The sequence below is a fragment of the Gossypium hirsutum genome, chromosome D01 (genome assembly GCF_007990345.1).
Source record: "Gossypium hirsutum isolate 1008001.06 chromosome D01, Gossypium_hirsutum_v2.1, whole genome shotgun sequence".
Lineage (NCBI taxonomy): Eukaryota > Viridiplantae > Streptophyta > Magnoliopsida > Malvales > Malvaceae > Gossypium > Gossypium hirsutum.
This window is the reverse complement of record NC_053437.1, coordinates 8,186,185-8,208,535: the sequence shown is the minus strand read 5'-3', so window position 1 is coordinate 8,208,535 and position 22,351 is coordinate 8,186,185. Positions and strand designations below refer to the sequence as shown.

General features: G+C 31.5%; 1 protein-coding gene across 3 annotated transcripts; it reads left to right on the top strand.

The window, feature by feature from the left end:
- The first annotated feature begins 14,638 nt into the window (after nucleotides 1-14,638).
- Nucleotides 14,639-21,959, top strand: LOC107918202 (diacylglycerol kinase 5). 3 transcript variants are annotated; one of them, XM_016847743.2, is made up of 14 exons: nucleotides 14,639-14,999; nucleotides 15,151-15,194; nucleotides 16,419-16,626; nucleotides 16,712-16,834; nucleotides 16,997-17,125; nucleotides 17,648-17,733; nucleotides 18,422-18,545; nucleotides 19,105-19,153; nucleotides 19,773-19,855; nucleotides 20,241-20,308; nucleotides 20,770-20,844; nucleotides 20,939-21,026; nucleotides 21,115-21,231; nucleotides 21,353-21,959. In XM_016847743.2, the coding sequence occupies exons 3-14, from the start codon at nucleotides 16,429-16,431 to the stop codon at nucleotides 21,680-21,682; spliced, it is 1,470 nt and encodes a 489-aa protein (XP_016703232.1). In that variant the 5' UTR covers nucleotides 14,639-14,999; nucleotides 15,151-15,194; nucleotides 16,419-16,428; the 3' UTR covers nucleotides 21,683-21,959. The 3 variants fall into 3 exon arrangements, with proteins under 3 accessions (XP_016703232.1, XP_016703233.1, XP_016703230.1); XM_016847744.2 differs by having other exon boundaries at nucleotides 14,743-14,999; nucleotides 15,151-15,221; XM_016847741.1 differs by lacking the exons at nucleotides 14,639-14,999; nucleotides 15,151-15,194 and having other exon boundaries at nucleotides 16,408-16,626.
- Nucleotides 21,960-22,351: the final 392 nt, after the last annotated feature.

Below are 22,351 nucleotides of genomic sequence, written 5' to 3'. Positions count from 1 at the left end.
ATTTAAAAAATAGGCCGAGCTCGGGCTTAAATTTTTTGGCTCGAGCCCGGCTCGGCCCGGCCCGGCCCAAATTTAATAAATATATTTTTTTATTTTTTATTTTTAAAATACGTTTAAAATATTTTTATTTTTTATTTTTAAAATATTTTTTTTGTGTTTATTAAAAATCGAGCCGGGCCGGGCTCGGGCTTATTATTTTTTCCCGGGCTGAGCCTAGGCAAAATTTTAGGCCCATATTTCGGCCTTTTTTCGGGCCCGGCCCAAACTCGGCCCGACTCGGCCCATGGACAGGTCTACTGCTAGCTTGTGTGGGCACTATAGTCCCTTATATCCGACTCCGATTTACTAAAGTTATCTCAAGCGAGAAAATGGTAACCTAATAAAAATGAAATAGTTGAAATGATTTGGATATGAATTGAATTACATATGTTTACAACTTGAATATGATTTAGATGGTATATGTGACTATATTGAATTATTGAATATGTATATGTGATTGAATTATAAGTGCTTGATGTATAAGTAAACTAACCTATTAGTGGTATTTGTTGAAATGTATAAGGATGTCAAAGGATGTCATGTTATGTATAAATGTGTTTTAACTACTAATGTGTTGAAATGTCAATGTAAGTTAAGTAAAATTCATTATGTTTACTCTGTTGTTTTTCCTTTTTTCCTTGTAGATTACCAACTTACGAAGCATATCTATCGGATCATCGAAAAGCTCACACTATCTTATTATTGATTTGGTAGTCTTTTAATCATTTTGAAGCTCGATTTTGTGGCATGTATATAGGTGTTATACTTTGTTAACTTAGAAGTTGATCTGGTTGAACCTTTTCAAATGATTGATTTCTGATAATGATAAAGCCTTACTAGTACAATATGTTTTTCATAACATGTTGTGGCATTTTGAATGGCGTTAAAATGGTATGTTTGAGTATGAAATGGTATAGTGAAGATAATAGCAATGAATGACAAAATGCATGATTGAATAGGTTGAGTTTGAATTAGTTAATTTGATATGTTTTGATGTCAAATGTAAGTATATTGGATTGGTTGATTTGAAATGGTTAAATACAATTTTTTGGTATGTTTTTAGGATGATTCTATGCAAATAAAATTGTGTAATTATGCACCAAATTTAGAGTTTGAAAGCTTAACATGAAATAGGTACCAAAAGGCTTAAGTTTTTTCAAAAACAGAGTCCTTGTCCTGATGTCCATATCTCATTGCCACAACGTGGCCAACAGTATGTGACGTCGCGACGTCGAGTGGTTTGACGTTGTAATGTGCCAAATTGATTGGCAACGTCACAATGTAGAAATGATGATGTCTCGATGCCGACTCTGAAATTTTAAAACTTTACAATTTGGTCCTATTTCCTACTTAGGTAAGCAAAAGAGCTTTCATAAGCTCCATTAAAACTCGTAAAAGTTAGTGTATCATATTATGAATGTTTTTAAGTCATGAATGTATGTTTGAATGATATACTTATTGAATTTTGACAATAGTTAATCCAGTAACGGATGTTTCATCCTATGGCTCAGACCCGGTGATCAGGTTGAACAAGAGGTGTTACATTTCCTACTTCCATAGATTGGTTATAGCCTTGTTTGAATTTATGGGTTGAGGTTCTACTCTAGGTACTGTTTGATCATCATGATATATGGTTAGATATAGATTTTACAGAGTGCACGACTATATTATACAAGCAGACAGGTAGCTTCAGGTTTAAGAAGTGTTGGGTGGATGAGGTGGATTGCAGAGACAGTAATTGAGTTGGGTGCATAAAGTGGGGAAGATGGATGTGAGATTGGAGGATATGGGTAGAGATCTTGATCATTGGTAAAGAAAGAGTTTTAATGAGTAAAAAATAAGTATCATTCAACTCACTAATCAATTGAATCAACTCACAAATGACCCCCAAAATGAGTCTAATGCAGAGGCAAATTAGTGATCATCTGGATAAAGAAGAATGATACTGACAACAAAGGTCTAAGTTGTCATGACTCATGTATGGTGACTGAAACTCCCATTTTTTCCATGCTCAAGCTAATAGAAAATAGATGTGAAACTGGATAATGAGTCTCTTTGATGATAATGGTCTTGAGGTTAGTTCTAAGTTGGGCATTGAATCTATTATTACTGATTATTTCTATTAGTTCGAATTGATTTGATATCTCTATCATATCGATTCAGAATATTATCTTTATCAATATATATTTAACAGTTGACGATTTTTTTCACGTAAAACATATAGTTAGATTTTTTTTAATAAAAAAAACTTCATTAACCGGTGAAAGAGACATGAATACCAATGAGAAAGGCCAAACTAACCCCTAGCCAACAAGTTAATCCTATACGCCCAACTCCTAGAGCCCTTCTACCACCATGTGCATCAACCATACCAATATCACATGAACTAGAAGGAATAGTAGCGTGCGTAAATGAGTTTGCATAGAAAGCGGTCGTTCGAGCCAACTAATAAGCAACCTTATTAGCAACTCATCAGACCTAATAAAAAGTAAGGCACTGGAAAGTAGCTCGCAAAATGCAATAGCCATCAACCATAAGACTAAATTCTTGTTTGACCGAAGGGCATGGACAACCTCCCTACAGTCACTTTCCATAATGATATTATCCATACCTTGAGACTAAAGCCATGAGAAAACTCGCCGAATGGACACAATTTTGGCCAAACAAGCACAATATGAATTGTTCATATAACCTAAAAATGCTCGTACGAAGGCGCCATGCTCATCGCAAACAATGGCTGCAAACTTAGTCACTTGGTGGTCAGAGGGGACTACTGCATCCATGTTGCATTTGATAACATGGGTTGGAGGAAGAGACCATATAACAGGCCCACTTGGCCGAGAAGAAGGGTGTTGTTGCACACGACGGGAAGCCGATTGAAAAGCATACTAGTCGTGGAGATATCCATTGGCAAATTCGTATGTTTAGGTCACAACAAGTTGGAACAAAATTCTACAATCAACACCAAAGAAAATCCTTGACTTTAGGTGGGAAGGAAGCATTCCAAACATTCAGCCAGGGGCCCTCGATACTAAAATGGCATGTATTGTTCCGCATACTAAATGCAACCCGATAAATGGATTTAATAGTATATGTCCCAGACTTCTCGTAATGCCAAAGCAACTTATCCAGATAAGGAAAAGTGCTCACTGGCAAGCGTAAGATGTGACAAGTGTAACATAACGGTTGTATTGTTAAAGTATTAATCGTAAAAAAATTATAAAAATATGTAAAATTACTTAAGATATTCACTAATATAAATGTTTTTTTATGATGTTTGTGTGTTAGTTTGACATAATATTATAATACACCATACCGTCGCCAAGAAAAAAAAGGTTAAACAGTAGAAATGTGAACTGCTGCTGTTTGATACTCTGATGCCCATAGAAACTAGTTATTACGTCCAGGTTATGTGGACTGAAAATTGTTCTTATTCATGCATGGTTAGGTCACCCACACATCATTTTATCTTTAGTAATTAATGAGCTGTGTTGAATGTTCCACTGTAAAACTAAGTTTTTGAATTTTTATTAAATTTGGGTCGTAGTTTCATAGAAAGATAGCAGCCGCCACGCCTTCATGTGCCGATTTTCCCCATAATCCCACTCTTGCCTTTTTTTCCTCCTCTTGTTCAAACAGTGTATATTACACCCAATTCGGAACCCCCTAGTTTTTTGCACATGTTACAGCCAAGCATTTATGCTATTCGGCGCCATACATAATAAATAAAATATTGCTTAATAACAGCATACAATATAATAAGGATAAATCTCTCTTTTATCTTAATTTCAACCATACTTTAATTTATGGATATTAATTTATTAGTTCATATTTTGACAATTATGAAAAATTCTTGTAAAAATCAATTCAACACTACCCACGGTGCGCAATAGCTATTACTTGCAAACAATTTTCTACATTGAAAGGCAGCTAGATTTCATTATGATTTGGTGGAATCCGACGGATGGGGACTGATAACGGAGCAATTGCAAAAGAAGGAATTGATATATATATATATGAGAGTGTCAGTTTCACTATTTACGATTGTTTTACTCAGCAACGTCAATGTATATAATTTTTTGAAAGGACGTAAATATAAATATTTAAATCTTAAAAATAATTGTATGAATTATTTAGATTTAAATTTTAACATTGAATGTTGATACTGAAATATTGAAATTTTAACTTGCATTTGAAGAATTCAACAATGGGTTTTCCAAGTCAAAAACGAAGTGATAGAAGTGAAAATTAAGAAAAGGAAGTGACTTTTTCTTTTGAAAGGTGAGGTCCCGAGGTGATGGCAAATGACCAAGAATTAGGTATAGTAGTAACATATGTACAAGTTTAAAAATAATATATATTATTAGAAAAGTTAATTATGAATCATAAATATATTAATTTTTATGAATGGTAAATATAGGGTAATTTACTAAAAAAAGCCAACTTTTTTTTAAATTTACCGAAATGGGCCCCTTTCCCCTAAATCGCGTCCACGTCACCGCGATGTCAGGGGATGTGTCAGCAAAGCGCGGCCTTGTGTCCACGTCAGCAAAGCGCGCTGACGTGGATGCGATTTGCTGACGTGGCGCGTCCCTGGGGACACTATTTAGATTGCGCGTGAACAGTGTAACGGTAAAAAATTTGACCATTGCCCCCCAACGGTAAAAAAAAAACCTATAAATACCCCCACCATTTTTTTCACAAACAAATCTCTCTCAAATTTCCTCTCAATTTCTTTTTAAATTTCTCTCAAATTCATATTTAATCTCAATTAGCTCTCAAATTAATAGATTTTATAAATTTAATAAATTAATTTAATTATGAAACCCTAAACCCTAAATCCTAAAATTTAATAAATTTTAATTACAAAACGTAATTTAATTAATTAATTAATTAATTTCTCTCTAAAACCCTAAAAATCCGAAAAACCCTAAAAACCCTAGGGAAACACCACGAAATCGCGTCTCCATGGGCGCGCGATGTGGCATCAAATCGCGTCCACGTTAGCGCGCTTTGCTGACGTGGACACAAATCGCGCTTTCAAGGCCGCGCTTTGTTGCCACATCAGTATAGCGCGCTGACGTGGACGTTATTTGCTGACATATCCCCTGATTTCGCGCTATCGTGGATGCGATTTAGGGGAAAAGGGCCCATTCCGGTAAATAATAAAATACCGGATCTATTTCGGTAAATTTTAAAAAAATTGGCTTTTTTAAACATTTTGCCCGTAAATATATATAAAAAATACATTAACTTAATTTTTTTTTTAAAAAAATAAAGGTATCATTGAGAAAGACAAAGAGAAAAATGGACCATTGGATTGGACTAATTTATTTAGGTCAGCCCTTTCATCAAATCAAACAAGTAAATTAAATAGCAAATCATTAGAAATCATTAGGTATTTTTTTATATTTATAAAAAATTTAAAATAATTTTCAGAATTCAAAATATTTATAAAAATTTCAAAATTTATATTTTAATTTTTTTTAAAATAATAATTTTAAGACCTAATTAATAATTCAAATTTATTATACTTAAGTATCTTATTTTTTATTATTAATTTGCTTTGAAATTTTTTCAAATATATATGGTTTTTTTATTTGACCTGTTTAATTTTTTAAAATTTAACTCGAACAATTTCACTCAATTCGACTCGACTCAAATTTCATTTCGCTCGAATTAATTCGAAAAAATTTTAAATTGAGTTAGGATAATAAAATAAGACTCTTGAACTCAATTAATTCGAAACTTTTTTCACTCAATTTGATCAAACGCTCACCCTACCAAAAAGCATAAAAGGGATTTTTTAAAATAAATAAATAAAATGAACATATATATATATATTAACAAAGCCGTGACTTGAGCAAGTATTTAGCTGATGGTTTGGCTCTTTCTTGGCTTTGGTAAATACGTAATTGTATTCACACAATATTGGTAATCAATTAAATAAAGTGGATCGTTTTGTCAACAAAATAGAAAAATTAGGCGAAATTCGCAGTCACTTTGTGTGGTCCAAATTTAATTTCAATCATAGTGTATATAATATTTACTAAACAGATAAGCCTAGCATTAAAAATATAGATACAAAGGTCCCCCCTCAAATACAAAACGACAACCGTTTGGTCAAACGTTATTTAATCCCCCATCAAGTAAGATGTGCACTATTCTTTTTTTTTTTTTGAATTTCGCAGCCATTGTGATGGAAGTTTCAACAACCCGTCCTTCTAACAAAGAAGAACACACTACCCTAATTTTTGACGATTAAGGTTTTAGCTTATTCATTATTAAAAATTTTAACATTTTTGTTCATACAAGATTTGATGATCATATTTTAAGAGTCATCGAAAGATATTTCAATGCTACAAGAGAATAATAGAAACTTCACTTGCAAATTTAGTAGAGTATCGAGTAAAAAGAGTTCATATAATCTAATATGGGTCCCCTAGACATACGTTTTGTGGATAAAGGCGGATAGTTGAATCCTAATGAATCTCTTGGAAATATATTTAGATGAGACCTAAAGTGTTATTCAAACTTTAAATACGTAGGAGACACGTGTCGATAATGAAGAATGCAATACAAGCAATTGTAAGAGAACTCTTCCTTTACCTAATCTTGAAGTCTTTGGCAAGGCTTTTTAAGAATAATTACTAACTAAACTCAGCCTAATTATGTTGAAAAGAAATAATTATACATAAATACAACTTAAATCAGTCCATTGAGGAAGAGAAATTCAATATTTTCCACCTCTTTTTCTATAAGAATTGGGAAGGGCAAACATGAGATCTCATAAAGTTTCAAAAAGGTGGCTTTGAGAATAAAACAATACTACCTCATTTGCTTGCTAAACCTTCTCACTCCATTACTAAAATATTGCCTCAGAATGTAACTCCAAATAATTACATTATTATACTCAGTCATATAGCATAATAGTGCTTAAAGAATTTCTTAGATATATCAATTTAGGGTTTAAAATGTTAACTAATATATGGCGTCTTAAATATTTTTATTTTAATAATGGGTAGCCTACCTAAACACAATATGAAATTCATTTGTTAATCAGCATAAATATTTGTTTTCTTGCACACCTAACCTCAATTAAGTTTTGTCCTAATAAATGGAATATTGAAAAAAAAAGTGTACAATCTTTGTGGTATATTTATGCTAAAAATGAAATCGGAATATTCACTGTTGTTTGATTGGATAACAATATCCCTTCATATTATTCAACTAAAGTAGCTATATCTAGATATATTTTTTTAATAAAACAAATTTTGTCTTAATAATCATATTTTTAATATATTTTAAAGGTGTTGTTTTGAAAGAAATATTCAGTGTTGGTTGCTTGCTCCAAGTTTTCCCGACAAATCATCCATCGGTGTGAAGTTGACTGAATTTTGGGCAGGATAAAAATTAACTATAAAAGAAACTTAAATTATAGATTTTCTAGATTTTGCTCTCCTAACTTATGTGCATGGTTCACGTATTTTAGGGTTTTATAAAACATGCAATTACGTATGCCAGATTTGGACTAGTTCTGGTCCTTGTGGATCGTAATCTGTATACACTCAACATATTATGAAATAATTAAATCTTGTGTGACATAAACAAAATAAGAGGTCATGTGTGGCCTTGAGAAAAATGATTGCAAACTTTCTAGGGAAAAAGTATATGTATGAAGTGGAAAGATTTGACAGTTGATTTTTTTTTCTTGATTGAATTAGATCCCAACTCAACAATCAAATCCAGAAATGTTTTTAATTATAAAATAGAAGCATAGTTTAGAATGAAGACACATACGCTGCAATATTTCATGAAGTTTCTTGAGAACAATAATAATATGCTTTTGTTTCGTGAGCATTGCGTGGTTACGGCATCAGATTCTTTGTGGGGATTTGCAAATGAAAGCCAGCTTTAGAATTAATTATCTAGAAATTAATCACCTATAATTGTTGCTGCAGATGAAATCTAGCTACAAGTGTGAACACTTTGATAACCAAATTAAATGTAACCGCATGTGACTTTACCTAATTTTTTCTGTCAAAATTTGGAAACATTATATTGAGTTTTAAAATAAAGTACAATTATTAATTTTAAATCAGAAAAAATAAAGCATCAAATTTTATCATTAACCATGTATATATAAAATTTTGAACTTTTAAAATAAAGAATAATAATTTTAAGTTAACAGGACTGAATTGAATTATAAATATTTTATGTAAGTCTTTTACATGGCGGTTTTGGATTTGCCTTGGTCACATATAGACCTATTCATGGGTTGGATTACTTGTCCAAGCCCAAAGGTTCGCTCTAAATTTGAGAAGGTTTGGGTAAAAATATTTGACTCAAAAAATAGGCTTGGGCAAAAAAATTAAGCTAGGTTTAAAACATGGGCCAAAGCAGCCCGAGTTTGGCCCTTCTCGGCCTGTTTTTAAGTTTATAATACTTTATATTATGTTATTTGTATATATTTTGTAATTTAGAACACATTAAAAAAATAAACCTATACTAAATATATAATAATACTCTAATGTAAACATTAAAATAATGTTAAGATGATTATATAAAAACTTTCAAGAAATAAAATATGTATATAATTATTAAATATTAAAATAATATAATATAATATAAATATTTTTAAAAAATTTTAAACAATAATATGGGTGGGCCTAAAATAGGCTTGGGCTAGTCTTTTGTAAATATGAGTGGGTTTGGATAGAATTTTAAGCCCATATTTTGAGTCGGGTCAAATTTGAGCAAACATAAAGTATGTTAATATCATGCTTAGGCTCGGCCCGGCCCATGAACACCTCTAGTCACGTGGAAATTGAGTTTCTCGACACAAAATATTTCTTATCGTTTAGAAATAGTTTATTTACTTTTATTTATTTAAAACTAGCCTCTTTATTTTTTGAATTGTTCATTTTTAATTGTTTGGGTGACTCTTTCGATTAATTCAATTTAAAAATTAGGCATAATCACAAATTTAGGAACAATCTCAGAGTGTTTCATCATCACACATTAATAGAATTCAAGTTTAAGGGTCAAATTAGATAAAAAATTTGAAAATGTTTCCACAATATTATTTTATTTTTTTACAATGATAATTGATAAATAAAAATAAATACCACAAGCTTTTCTATAAACATGACTGGTCCACATGGTTCAATTTCAAGAAGGGATTAAGAATTGATCAAATGGACAATATTTGAACCCAAGAAAATATATACAATGTGAATCAATTTGATATAATTTATAAGATTTGATAATTAAATTTTTGGTTAGGTCTAATTTTAAATAATTTAAAAAATAAAAAAAAATTAATTTTGAGCAACTAAAAATAGAAAGACTAAATTCACACAAATCAATAAATATAATAACTATATCCTTGGAATTTAACGTTTCATAATAAATAATGCTTAGTATTATGAGGTGAGGGATCCATTTATATCAATATAAAACTAATGTAGTTTTACACTTAAAATGTTTTTGTATTATTAATCTTTTGACGATTCAACCGTTGAATTTATCAAATATAACTGTATTTATTATACATACAAATTTTCGAGCTAATCGGATATATTTACCATATCAATCTAAAAAATTGTATATTTTAATATTTATTAAATAGTTGAAAGCTTTTTAAATGAAACAAATATTTAGAAAATTTTAATTTATATCACATTTGACATACACGATCTAATATGGATGGAATATGAAATATAGCAGTTGAACCGTTAAAATATTAATCGTACAAAAATATACGAAATGGTGTAAAACTAAATTAGTTTTACATAGTGTAAGTGGATCTCTCCCCTTATTATTATTATTATTATTATTATACACTAATAACTAAATATAATTATAACAATATTTATATATTTCATTATTTAAAATTAATTTTTTTTAAAATTCTGCCTGTTTTATTTTTAACCATCCATGTTTGACCACCCTATATTTTTTCTGCTTCCAGTTTTCACCCAATGAATGTGTTATTTGTATTTATTATTAAAATCCCATTGACTAAAAATCTAGGGGTTGATGGTTACCTTTAACCTCCTTATTAAATATGTATGTATGAAAGTCTATGTCTGTAAGTTGACATGCTAAGACTCTCTCAATTAGGTAAATTAAAAAAAATTCCAAATTCAACTTTAATACCCAATTATTGTTAATTCTTATTTAAAAGGTGGGTTTAGTTTAATTACCCCCAACAAACTTCGAATGTTAATAGATTTTGCTTCCTCTATACGTTTTTTAAGGTTATGATAATAGAAATTTTATTATCGAATTTAGTGATTAATCTTTCCCGTTTTGTACAACTATTAAAGAGATAAACATTGGCTACAAATTAAAAATTGTTTCATACTTAAGATGAAAATCGAACCTTCAACCAATGATTAAAGTAAAAGTTTTATTGTTGAATACTTTCTAAACTACCCTTGTACTCTTTTATATTATATAATATGTTTATTTTACCAGTTCATTTTATAATAATTTTATTGAAATTGAATACTTTTTTTAGTATTATTATATTCTATAATTTGATTTTAAGATTTGTTATTTATATTTTTATGAAGCATTATTGATAATTTTTATATTAATTAATATTTTTTATAAATTTAAAATTATATAATCGTATAATTACAATTTATACTATCAAATATGACATAGTGACTTAGAATGTACTTATAATAATGTGTAATTACCATTCCAATAATTACACTTTTATTGAATTAGCCTGTGATGTCAAAATATACCCTAAAGAATTTATATAATAATTGTTGACGCGTCCAAAAGAGAAGGAATGGATGAAAGGGGAGAATATGGTTAGAGAGGATGAAAGTTCACATTTCTTGTGCAGAGAGCCTCCCCTCTAGTGATTGAGAGTTATCTATAAGTATCTCTAGATTAGAGGTGTTCATGAGTTGGGTCAGTTCAGATCTAGGTGTAATAATAGTATGATTTATATTTGTCTAAGCTTGGCCTGACTCAAAATATGAATGTAAAACTTTACCCAAGCTTACCAATATTTATAAATGGCTAGCCAAAGTCTATTTTAGGCCCACCTATATCATTTTTTAAAAAAATTATAAAAATGCATTTATATTATTTTTAATTTAAATTTAATAATTTTATATATATTCGTTTTAACATTTTTTAATGTTTACATTATATTAGTATTATATACCATAAACTTAATTTTATGTGTTATAAATAACATAATATATAACATTAAAAACTTTAAAAAACAGGTCGGACCCATATTTTGAACGGACTAATTTTTTTTTGTTCAAGCCCGTTTTTCGAGCCTGAAAATGACATTGTAAGAAAAGAAGTCAAATTTGAATCCTGAAAATGACAATGTTACGAAGATCACTCGAAAAAATCAATTTTCATGGATAGAATGGAGGATACCTATTACTTATTTTTAATTGATTATAATTTGTTTTTAAATTAAGAAAAAGAATATTGTATTTTATAAAGAAACGATGTCAATATCAAACTGTTAAACCTAGCTATTTCCTTTAAGACTAAGCAAGCTTAAAGCTTGTCTTTAACTGAGACTTTAGTGTATAATTATAATAATTTACCAAAACAATCGTACCGAATGAGCTCAAAAAAATTTTAAACAATAATAATCCTACTTTTATGTTTCTAACTTTTGGCACATACATAAAATATTAATTATTGGTTAGAAAAAAGGAGTTTATTCCTTTTAATTATTTGTAATATTATATTCATTAGGTAAAGATTAGTCCAATGCATGGAACTTGCTTCCTTATCATTCCCATTTGATAATTTGTAACCAAAGACAATGCTGATGCACATTGGCCAATTATTCAAGAAAAATATATATATATTTGTCTTTCCACTGTATATAGTCCTTCAAAAATATAATTTCAAATTGTGTTGGTGGGATTTTAGCATTATCATAATAATTCAACTGGGATTTTAGTATCAATATAATAATTCAACTGAGATTATTGGATTTGGGATAAAAGATATCAAGACTTGATTGATCCAATGAAAAATTTGAATGTACCAAAAAAATTATCATTAAAAACTATTATTACCAATAATAGATAAGAAATATCAATAAATTACTTGGCTCCTTGAATGAAGTGTAATGGAAGGTCCGTAGTCCAAATTTAGAAGTGTTCTCCTGTGTAAACTGAGCTTATACATCTAACTTCAAAAATAGAGAATGGTTTTCATAGTGCTTGAATCTTAAGCATGTCAATACTTTGATCATGATGGTTATTATATTGTCATGTATTTATTGGAGTGAGCTTAATAACTAATCATCTGTATTCCATAGGCCTTTTAAGGGGTAGATGTTGGCTACGAGTTTTAAAGTTGCTTCACATCTAGGGCGAGAATTGAATCATCGACCACTGGTTAAGGCAAGAGAGACATTTATCATCTCACCTAATCCTTGTGATTTTTTTAATATTTCTTATACATACGCGAGGAAGGTAATCAAAAAAAAGAAAGAAGATAAGTTCTTCTTTACTTTTATCATCTCATGCACGGTTTTGAATGAGAGAAAGAAGTGAGGAATCCTCTTTTCGACTCTGACTCTCTCACTCCAATCGTTGCTTTTCTTTCTGTTCCTTCGAAAGTAGCTACTTCGGCTTCAGCCACTCGAATTTTTGGTATTCCTTTTTATTTCTCATCAAACGAATGGCATCTTCTTCTGGAAATCCTAGCTATTCTTAGCATGATATTGGGGAATCTCATTGCTATTACTCAAACAAGCATGAAACGTATGCTTGCATATTCGTCCATAGGTCAAATCGGATATGTAATTATTGGAATAATTGTTGGAAACTCAAATGGTGGATATGCAAGCATGATAACTTATATGTTGTTCTATATCTCCATGAATCTAGGAACTTTTTCTTGCATTGTATTATTTGGTCTACATACCAGAACTGATAAATTTTCATTTTGAGTCTCCTATTATTTAATTTAATATTATTAAATATTGTATTAGATTGAAAAATAGGAACTTTGAATCTTTTTTTTATTTACTTTATGTATATCAGAAAAAGATTTGAAGTGGATTTCTCGACCTGCGAAATGAAAAAATAGCTTCTGGAGTTTTTTTTTTTTTTTTGCTTTATATCCAACTGAAGGAAATATGAGAAAGAAAACAATAAATAAAAGAAATAAAATGAAGGAAATATATATATATATCAGACTATAGTAATTTAATACACATAGAAATTATAAAAATACATAAAAATATTGATTTTGATCAATTTCACAAACAAGATCCAAGAATAAGATTAGTTGATGGAGGGGGAGGGGTAGATCTGGGGATTAACTAGTAGCGAGAGAAGGGATCGCTTCTTCCTTGAATTGAAGAGCTCGTTCAAAAAATTCATATATCTGATTGATGAGCCATAAGACAATTCATGGTTTAGACGACTAGTAAAAATAGAAAAGAATAAACAAATTGAGTTCATGGATTTACCTAAGTCAGGTTATGGATCCTTTTTTAAATATTTATTGTTTTTAATATTTTACTATATCTCTATGGGACACTTGTCAATCTCTTAACCTTGTTTGTGGAGTCTAAAAGATCTATTGGCAGTGTATCAAATATTTTCTTATAAAGTTTTAGTTGGAACGATAAAAGACAATGAAAAATATGATGTTTTGGATGCAGATCTCATAAATCACATTTTCTAGATTTCACATGATTTAAAATAACAAAAATATCCCTACAATAATGATTATTATTTTATGAAAGAATGATTTTAATAATTGCTCAATTGAGTTGAAATATAATTGAAGGGTGACACCAACTCATTAACTCCTTAAATATAGATAGATAGATTTTAAGGGCACTTTTATAAAAATAACTTGGATCTAACCTCAAATCCAACTTTGATCAAAACCCGACAAATTATTTTTTTAATTTCACCCACCAGAATCCAATTTCGAAAAAAACCCATCCATCTTGGTTTTTTTTTTCCATCCCTAGTTAAGTCTAAATTTTCAAGATGACTATATTGGGCCATTTCTTAGATAGAGAAAAGAGGCTTATCTAACAAATTTATGGGCCCATCGTTGGCCCAAATTGAAGGGATCTTGAAAGTGACAACCATAAACAAAAATAATAATAATAAGAAGAAGAAGAACGAAGTCGCCACTCCATTCCCTCATTTCAGATTTTCGGTTAAAATCAACTCAAAACTACACTACCAGAAAGTGTTGTATGAAATCATTGCATTATCTTCACAAAATATTATTTATTTCTTATAAAATTTATTAATGAATTTTTAAAATCCCAACTTTTTGTTAAAATCATTTTATTATTTATTTTGAAAATTTTAAATTCCACAAATAAAATTTAAAATGTAACACATACTCATAGTAAAATTACAAAAGGAATAAGACATGTGATAATATTTTTATTTTATTTTTAAAATTAAAAAATTTCGATAGTATTATATCAAATATTAACCTTAAAATAATTTTTAATAAATTTTCATTAAATATTATAGGTGGATATAATAAATAGGTAAGACTTTTTTTTTTCTTTTAATTATAACTTTTCTTAAGAAAATGAATAAATTTTTTGAATAGGAAAATGGCATATCTGATATATCCTAACGACTTCATTGGATGTTTTTTCCAATTCACTCTGCCTACTCGTCACTGTCCCAAACTAAATCAACCAATCATCTTTCCCGATTTCCTCCCTTAGATGACGCGTTACTCTCCCGTTCTCTTCCTTTTCAGTAAATACTGGACCCGGCCGCATCGAATCACAAAGCGTTGGTTAACGACTTAAATGGTCGTACCCCGGGGTCGTTCCATTTTGTCAGTTGGCCAAACACATTTGAAATGGTAAAACGTCTAAAACGACGACAATTTAAGACAAAAAACGACGACGGCAGCCACTGGAACGATAGGGAAAACCGAAGCTTCTCCCTTCTTTGTTTGTAATTTCTTATTTATTTGCACTTTAGTTATTTGTCGTCTGAATCACACTTGATCTCATCTTCCAAACCGATCCGCGTTTCGAATATTTGCGATTAAAAAAAGTTTCAAAAAGACGATGAAGACTTGTTGATTTGCTTTTTGAATCTGCAGCTTTGATTGATTCCTACGGGTTATCTTCCTTATCTCCCTCTGCAGTACGTTACTGTTTCTTTCTTCATCAAGTAAAGCATCATTGCTTCTTTTTTCTTTTTATAATTTAAACTTGTGTACATTTATTTGGATGAAGAACGTAGATATTTCTTGCTTTGATTCTGTTTGATTTATTTAAAACCAAAAGTTATAGCCAAAAGAAGGCGTGTATTAGATATTTTCCTCTCTTTTTTTTTTTTGCGTTATTATTATTGTTGAAGAGAGAAAAAAAAAGGGGGGGAGGGAAAAACAGGGGAAGCGCGCATTTGAGAATTTTGAGCTAGTTTTCGTATATGTTTCATGATAGAAGAGAGGGAAGTGAAGGAAAAGCCAAGAGAAACAAAGAATTCTGAATTTTGAGAGATTTGAGCTTTCTTTAATTGTTTTCTGAAGGAGTTAAAGAGAGAGCGAAATGAACGAAAAAGAAATGCTTATTTGAATTTAGTTTTTCCTTTTTTCATTGTTTTGAAGATTTTCAGTTCATTTATGTGTTCTCTTTAGCTTATATCAGCTGGTTGAGTGTATGATAGAGAGAAAACTAAGGGTCAACGAAGTGGAACTAAGCATAAATTTAATGATTTATGTTTAACTTGTGTTGCATATTATTGTTTTGTTTTCTCTGATCCGTTTTTTGTTTGAGAAGAATGGCATTGATTAGAAATTTGTCATTTTTCCCTGGAAAGGGCTTGGTAGAATTGTCCTTGGAATCGCAGCTCATGGCTAGAGATATTCGTAGTTTTTTTTCTAGAAGGTTTAACTGTTGTTTGTTGCTAATTATTAATGCATATGATTTAATTTAATTTAGTTTAATTAAGTTAAAGTGATAGTCGGGTTTAGATTCTGCTCATTCCATTGTTTAGATCAGCGCATATTGGAATCTTCTCCCTGTTCGATTGAATTCCCAAATTTAGTTGATTATGTCATTATCTTTGGTGCAATGCAATAAGAATTACATGCTTAGCTATATTTGTTTTCTAGTTTTTATGCATTTATCTTTCCCAGTATTGACCATAATTCTATCTAAGCTAAAAGGAGAAAGGATTTTCATGGCAGTTCTAAGGTGCTCAAAGAGTGGCATAAGTATTTTTGGCCTATCGATATGTTTTTCAGCAAGTTTATGTTGCATAGCTTTTGATACTGATGCACAGGGTTGATACACCAGCATGATAACTGCGTACTTGCAGCAGTATTCTAACTTTTTGATCTTTCCTTACATATATGACCTGCAGTTGGGACACGATGATGGGCGATAGTATGTTGAACCATATATTGAGTGAATACTACATCCCAAATTATATACTTGTTCCTGAATCAGAAGCAAAGAAACCACCGTGTGTACCTTCTTGTCCAGTCTTAGTCTTTATCAACTCCAAAAGTGGTGGACAGCTTGGAGGGAATCTTCTTTCTACATATCGTTCTGTTCTTAACCCCAACCAGGTATTATCTTCCTGCCTTAAAGGATAATGCAAGTGTGACTATGGAGATCCACCTTTTGAATTAAACTCGACTGATCGATCTTCAGGTTTTTGATTTGGGAGAGACGAAACCTGATAAGGTGCTACACCAAATTTATGCCACTTTGGGATCACTTAAGCAGCGTGGAGATGATTTTGCTTCAGCTATTGAGAATAGCTTGAGAATAATCGTGAGTTGACATGTTAAGTATATGTTTATGTTTACTGTCAGGTTTTTTGTCTGCCTTTACTAATTTACATGTTACATCACATACATACATGTGTATATGTATGAGTGTGCCTATGTTATACATGGCGCAGTTGATGTCTAAATTGCTTAGGCTGTTTGCTAGGTTGCAGGTGGCGATGGCACAGCTGGCTGGCTTCTTGGTGTAATATCCGATCTTAAACTGCCTCATCCACCTCCAGTTGCTACAGTGCCTCTGGGAACTGGAAACAACCTGCCTTTTTCTTTTGGTTGGGTAGGATGATGCTTACTTGACTCGTCTAGTTTATTTTATTAATTGTTAGTTCACATCGGTCTTGAAGATTGTTTTTTCTTTATCTGTTGTTGCCTTTCGTTCTAATGATGTCATTTGACATGTGAATCACGAACTGTTTCTGATTGTTGTCATATCTCTTTTCCATGAACAAGAATGCTGGTTTTCTTTTCTGCTTCTTTCCCTGTTTTGTTCTCAACCTCTCATCAATTGTTATTGCCGTATTGGCCAAAAAAACAACAAATTTACAATCCATAATATTTTTAAGCTGAAAATTTTACACCTATTCTGCTAATTTTGTTCACTTAATCGTTGTCAGTGATGCCAAACTGTCTTTTCAATCCCCTTAAAAGAAAGGATTACTATAAGTGCTTGCCATATGTTTTATGATCATTACTAGTATTTATTGTTTCCAAAATGTTTGTTCCACAATTGACAAACAGCACTGGAAGAATTGGTTCTATTGAGTTAGATTTTCATGCCTTTTGTTCGGTTAATTTGCAGGGAAAGAAAAATCCCGGCACAGACAGACAGTCCGTATTCTCATTCTTGGAACAAGTGAAGAATGCAACCGAAATGAAAATAGATAGGTAATATACTATTCAACAGCCGTCTCTTTGTTTTTATGAAGCTAATTAGAAACATAGACACACGCTTCTATTTACCTATCTTTTACTTCCACATAAGCAAGCAAGTCATAGTGCTTTATATTAATTAAGGTTCAGGAAGGTGTGAGACTGTGCCTCCTCCTAAATGAATGCGATAGTTTTTGATGGCATTGGTTTGCTAGTTCACAGAACTTGATTACTGGAGATTGTTGTTGTGTTGCTAGTGCTACAGTTGTTAGTTGTAATGAGCTTTATTCTTGTTGTTTGCAATCTCCCTAAACTATGTTTAGTGGACCACTCAAAAATTTTCCACCAAACCATCTTCCTAATGGCTTTTGTCACACTTTAAGCTCTTACCCTTTTAGACTTCTCTCATAATCTTCTCAAGCCTTAATGCTCTACACTGGTGTGCGGTGCTACGAGCCTGACAAGAAGTTCATGTCTGCAAGAACTTGTCTATATTTAAGATGAACATGGAAAGGATTTATTTCTTGTTGAAACTAGATTTAAATGATGGAGTCCTTTATACTAGCATTTCTACTTTTCCTTGAGTTTTGATCTGGTTCACTTTTATCATGTTGTAATGGAAAAGAAATTCAGTTGCTTATGTGTTGAAAGTTTTAATTTGCTTTAGATTATTAATGCTACGAATCATTCGATGAAATTTCAGCTGGCATATTATCATGCGAATGAGGGCCCCGAAGGAAGGTTCTTGTGATCCCATTGGGCCTCTTGAATTACCCCATTCTTTGCATGCATTTCATCGCATCTCTCAAACAGACAAACTGGGTATGGTATGTTTCTGTTTTCTCTTCTTTATTGCCATTTTTTTGCTGAACTACTTTTTTGTCTTCTCCCATTTGTATATATTCTGCCTACAGTAATTCCTGAGGAGTCTTTAGATAGGTCAGTTGTATGGTAATACTGCTTCTGTACCTGTTGGTTTCTTTTTCTTCAAACTATTCTTGACTTCTTTGATTTTTGGTGGATGATGAAATTCTAAAACGAGCAATCCTGAAAGGCATTTTATTTTTGTTGCGTAATGGCCGCATCAAATGAGGTTTACATCTCATCATATGCCCTGATCCTCTTGTTGTCAGTTTAAATCATTTTTATTTTAAGATAATTGGTGCATTCTTCTTGCCATTTACATAAAATCATTTTGTATAAAATTTATAGCGAGATCTATGGAAGTGGTAATATTGCCAGTCAAAGGTTCAAGCTGCTAATATGGGGGTTCAAATCACCATTTACATGTTTGGGTTCCGATTTAATGTTTACTTGCTTCATATGAATTGGGGTTGCTTTATATGCTTATTGGCAAAAATTTAAATGGGTGTTCTCTCATCTCAGGATGGTTATCACACATTTCGTGGAGGATTTTGGAACTACTTCAGCATGGGTACGAAATATAGTTCCGTGCAAGAATTTCACAATTTGCAACATTTTTTTTATAAAAGAACAACTTTCTTATTTGTTTATGATATGTAGATACAAAGATAAGTATCTCTGTATTATTACTCACTCAAGCATTTAACGAGTAGAAACATAGCAGCGTCACCGTGATTTAGCTCTTGAGTCCAAACATAGCAGTTTTCCAAGTTAACCTGATAAAGATCCATCACATATCATTTTGTCCCTGACATGATGGTCAAATGTTGCCTGACCTGTTAATTATATTGAAATGGTTTCCCCACCATATATTTGGTGCAGTTGGTCGTTTGAGGCACATTTTTGTAGTTAAGGTGCTAATGGGAGAGAAAGTGATCGAAAATTTATGCTCACTTAATTGAACCAACTATGTTTTGCCGTTATTATTTAGATTCTTAATGCAGATTTTTCCATAGAACTGGAAGTAAGCCTAATAGCTGTTTTGCTTTTACATATGATTGTTAGTAGTTGGTTATCTCGAAATCTAGATCTCGATCTAGATCTTAGTGAAGTAACCTTTATTCTGAATGCTATAATGAGATCTTGGTGCAGTAACTTTTCAATTCACCAATAAGATTTGTTTTGGTCAGGAATGGATGCTCAAGTATCATATGCATTTCACTCTGAGAGGAAATTGCACCCAGAAAAATTCAGAAATCAGTTAATTAATCAGGTAAATATATCTTTTCTGCTGTGATAATGGTTGAAATGTGAAATAATCTTAAATTGTCAAGAATTTTAATTGTGTTTCAGCCATATTTAATCCTAGTTTTAGTTGGAAGTTCCTATCTGGAAAAAAAAATTTCCGTACTGACTGTACAAATTCCCTTCTTCCTCTCCCTATATGTTCATGTATTGGATTGGATATAGCTTCATAGGTGTTTATACAAGTACGTTACCTTTCATGCACTATTACCTAAAATGTACTTGTCTACTAACAATATACTGTTTTACATAATCTTTTGTTAAGTTGTCTCCATGGTTCCTTTCACTTGTATGATCATTCTTAAGTTTGTTATGCAACTTACACGAGTATTTCTTTATTTATGGTGAAGCAGGGTACTTACATAAAGCTTGGATGTACTCAAGGATGGATGTTTGGTTCTCTTTTTCGTCCATCTCCAACGTGAGTCTACTTATAGATGTTTGGTAATATAAATTCCTGTCCTATTTAGACGAATATGTATGATGACTTCATCTTTCACACACCTCAGCTGGCTAATTATATTTTTTTTAACTTTTTTGGTAGTGCTTTGATTAGGGAAATTAATCATATCGTATAAAATTCATAGGAACATGTATGATGGGTATCAATTTGTGCTTCAGTCTCAAGCTATCCATTTTTTAATGTTAGACTAACTACTTATCTAGTAAACAAAAACCTGCTAGATTTGCTCCATGAATTTTGCTTATATGTTATAGATTTGTGGTTTTCTAGCTCGGTAGTCATATCTTCAATTTTCTTAGAGCTCTATTTTCATATGCCTGATTCCAAATGGATTGTTATATTATGTTTTACTTCCTGAGTAAAGCTTGTTGAGCTATGTGGTTGCCATTGTATATGAGAATGCCTCGATGTCAATACAGGAACATAGCTCAAATAGCAAAGGTTAAGGTTATGAGGAAACAAGGCCAATGGGAAGACCTCAAAATACCTAGAAGGTCAAAATCATCTATAACCTGGATGCATATTTAAAAGATCATATAATCAAAACTTTGAATTTCTCATTATAATTGCACTTTCTTCTTAATACAGCATTGGATCTATCGTCTGCCTCAACTTGCCTAGTTTCTCCGGTGGATTCAATCCTTGGGGAACACCGTATAGGAAGAAATTTCTTGATGTCCGTTCTTATTTCCCTCTTCATTTTTATCTGCTGTAACAAACTGATTTCTAACCAGAAGATTTTGATTGGGGATTCTGGTTTACAGAGAGGCTTGACTCCTCCTTTTGTAGATGATGGCCTAATTGAGATAGTCGGATTTAGAAATGTCCTGCATGGTCTTGTTTTGCTTGCTCCAAATGGACATGGGACTCGTTTAGCACAGGTAGAACAAGGAGGTTCATGACTTTATGACATAAAAACAGTTTAAACCATTTTAGATATCTCTGCTCATATTCTTGTATTATTTCCCGATTCGATCCCGATGTTTCTGTCTGCAATTTCAGGCCAATGCAGTCCGATTTGAGTTTAAAAAGGGTGCAGCCAATCACACATTTATGAGGATAGACGGAGAACCATGGAAACAACCTCTCCCAGCAGACGATGAGACAGTTGTTGTGGAAATATCACACTTTGGTCAAGTAAGCATGCTTGCTACCCCATTATGCCGCTCCCGAAGCATGCACGATCCCTCTTCGCCGACTGCTTGCTACAACGAGGATAACAATAGTAGCGACGAAGGAGACTCTCCTGATGATTTGGAAGAAAAACGGAAGTTCGGCGCAGCTGACAGTTTTAAATTCCCAGATGAATTTGATATATCTTACCTCAGTTAAGCTCCTTCCTATATCAAATTCTGCCTTGCTTTTTTACCTTGTTTGATATTAGCCATTCTATTCTCGAGTTGCATCTCAATGCTGCAATCATAGATCTCTTGCCCTTAGAATAGATCGTTTTATCAGATCATCAAAGTGATTGATGTTTTGTTAAGGTAATTAAATTGCCATAAATTTCAATTTTCAACTACTAAAAAGCTTGATGGTTTTTTTGTTAATAGTGGAGTGACTTTTAACCAATTCTAATGTAAATGAAAAAACCTACTTAAGTTTGAAACTTTATTCTTTGATTCATGATTTAGAACTGATAATCGGCTAGTACACAGTCCAAGCTCAAATGCCTCTTCAAAAGACAAAGGATTTCAACAAAAATATAGATTTAAAAAATAGGTTTAAATAAAAAATAAGGCCCATTTTCTTGATAGGTTGGGCCTCAGGTAGAGTTTTTTGGTTCAAGTCTGTCCCATCCCAAATCATTATAAACTTCTTTTTTCGTTGCTATTTTGCTATCATTTCGCTATTATTTTACTATTATTTTGTTATTATTATTTGAATATTGTATAACTCTTGTTTTATTGTTAATTTTGCTACTATTTTAGAGGCATTTGCTTAGTGTTATTTAAGTATAAAGTTTTTTTGTAATGTATTTTCAATTTGTTGGGAAATATT

Bases quoted from the DNA above. Each gene is read 5' to 3' on its own strand.
- LOC107918202 (XM_016847741.1), top strand. From the start codon at position 16,408: ATGACCTGCAGTTGGGACACGATGATGGGCGATAGTATGTTGAACCAT. The intron at 18,546-19,104 runs GTATGTTTCTGT...CTCTCATCTCAG, and splicing joins AAACAGACAAACTGGGTATG to GATGGTTATCACACATTTCG. The intron at 20,309-20,769 runs GTGAGTCTACTT...ATGTCAATACAG, and splicing joins CTTTTTCGTCCATCTCCAAC to GAACATAGCTCAAATAGCAA.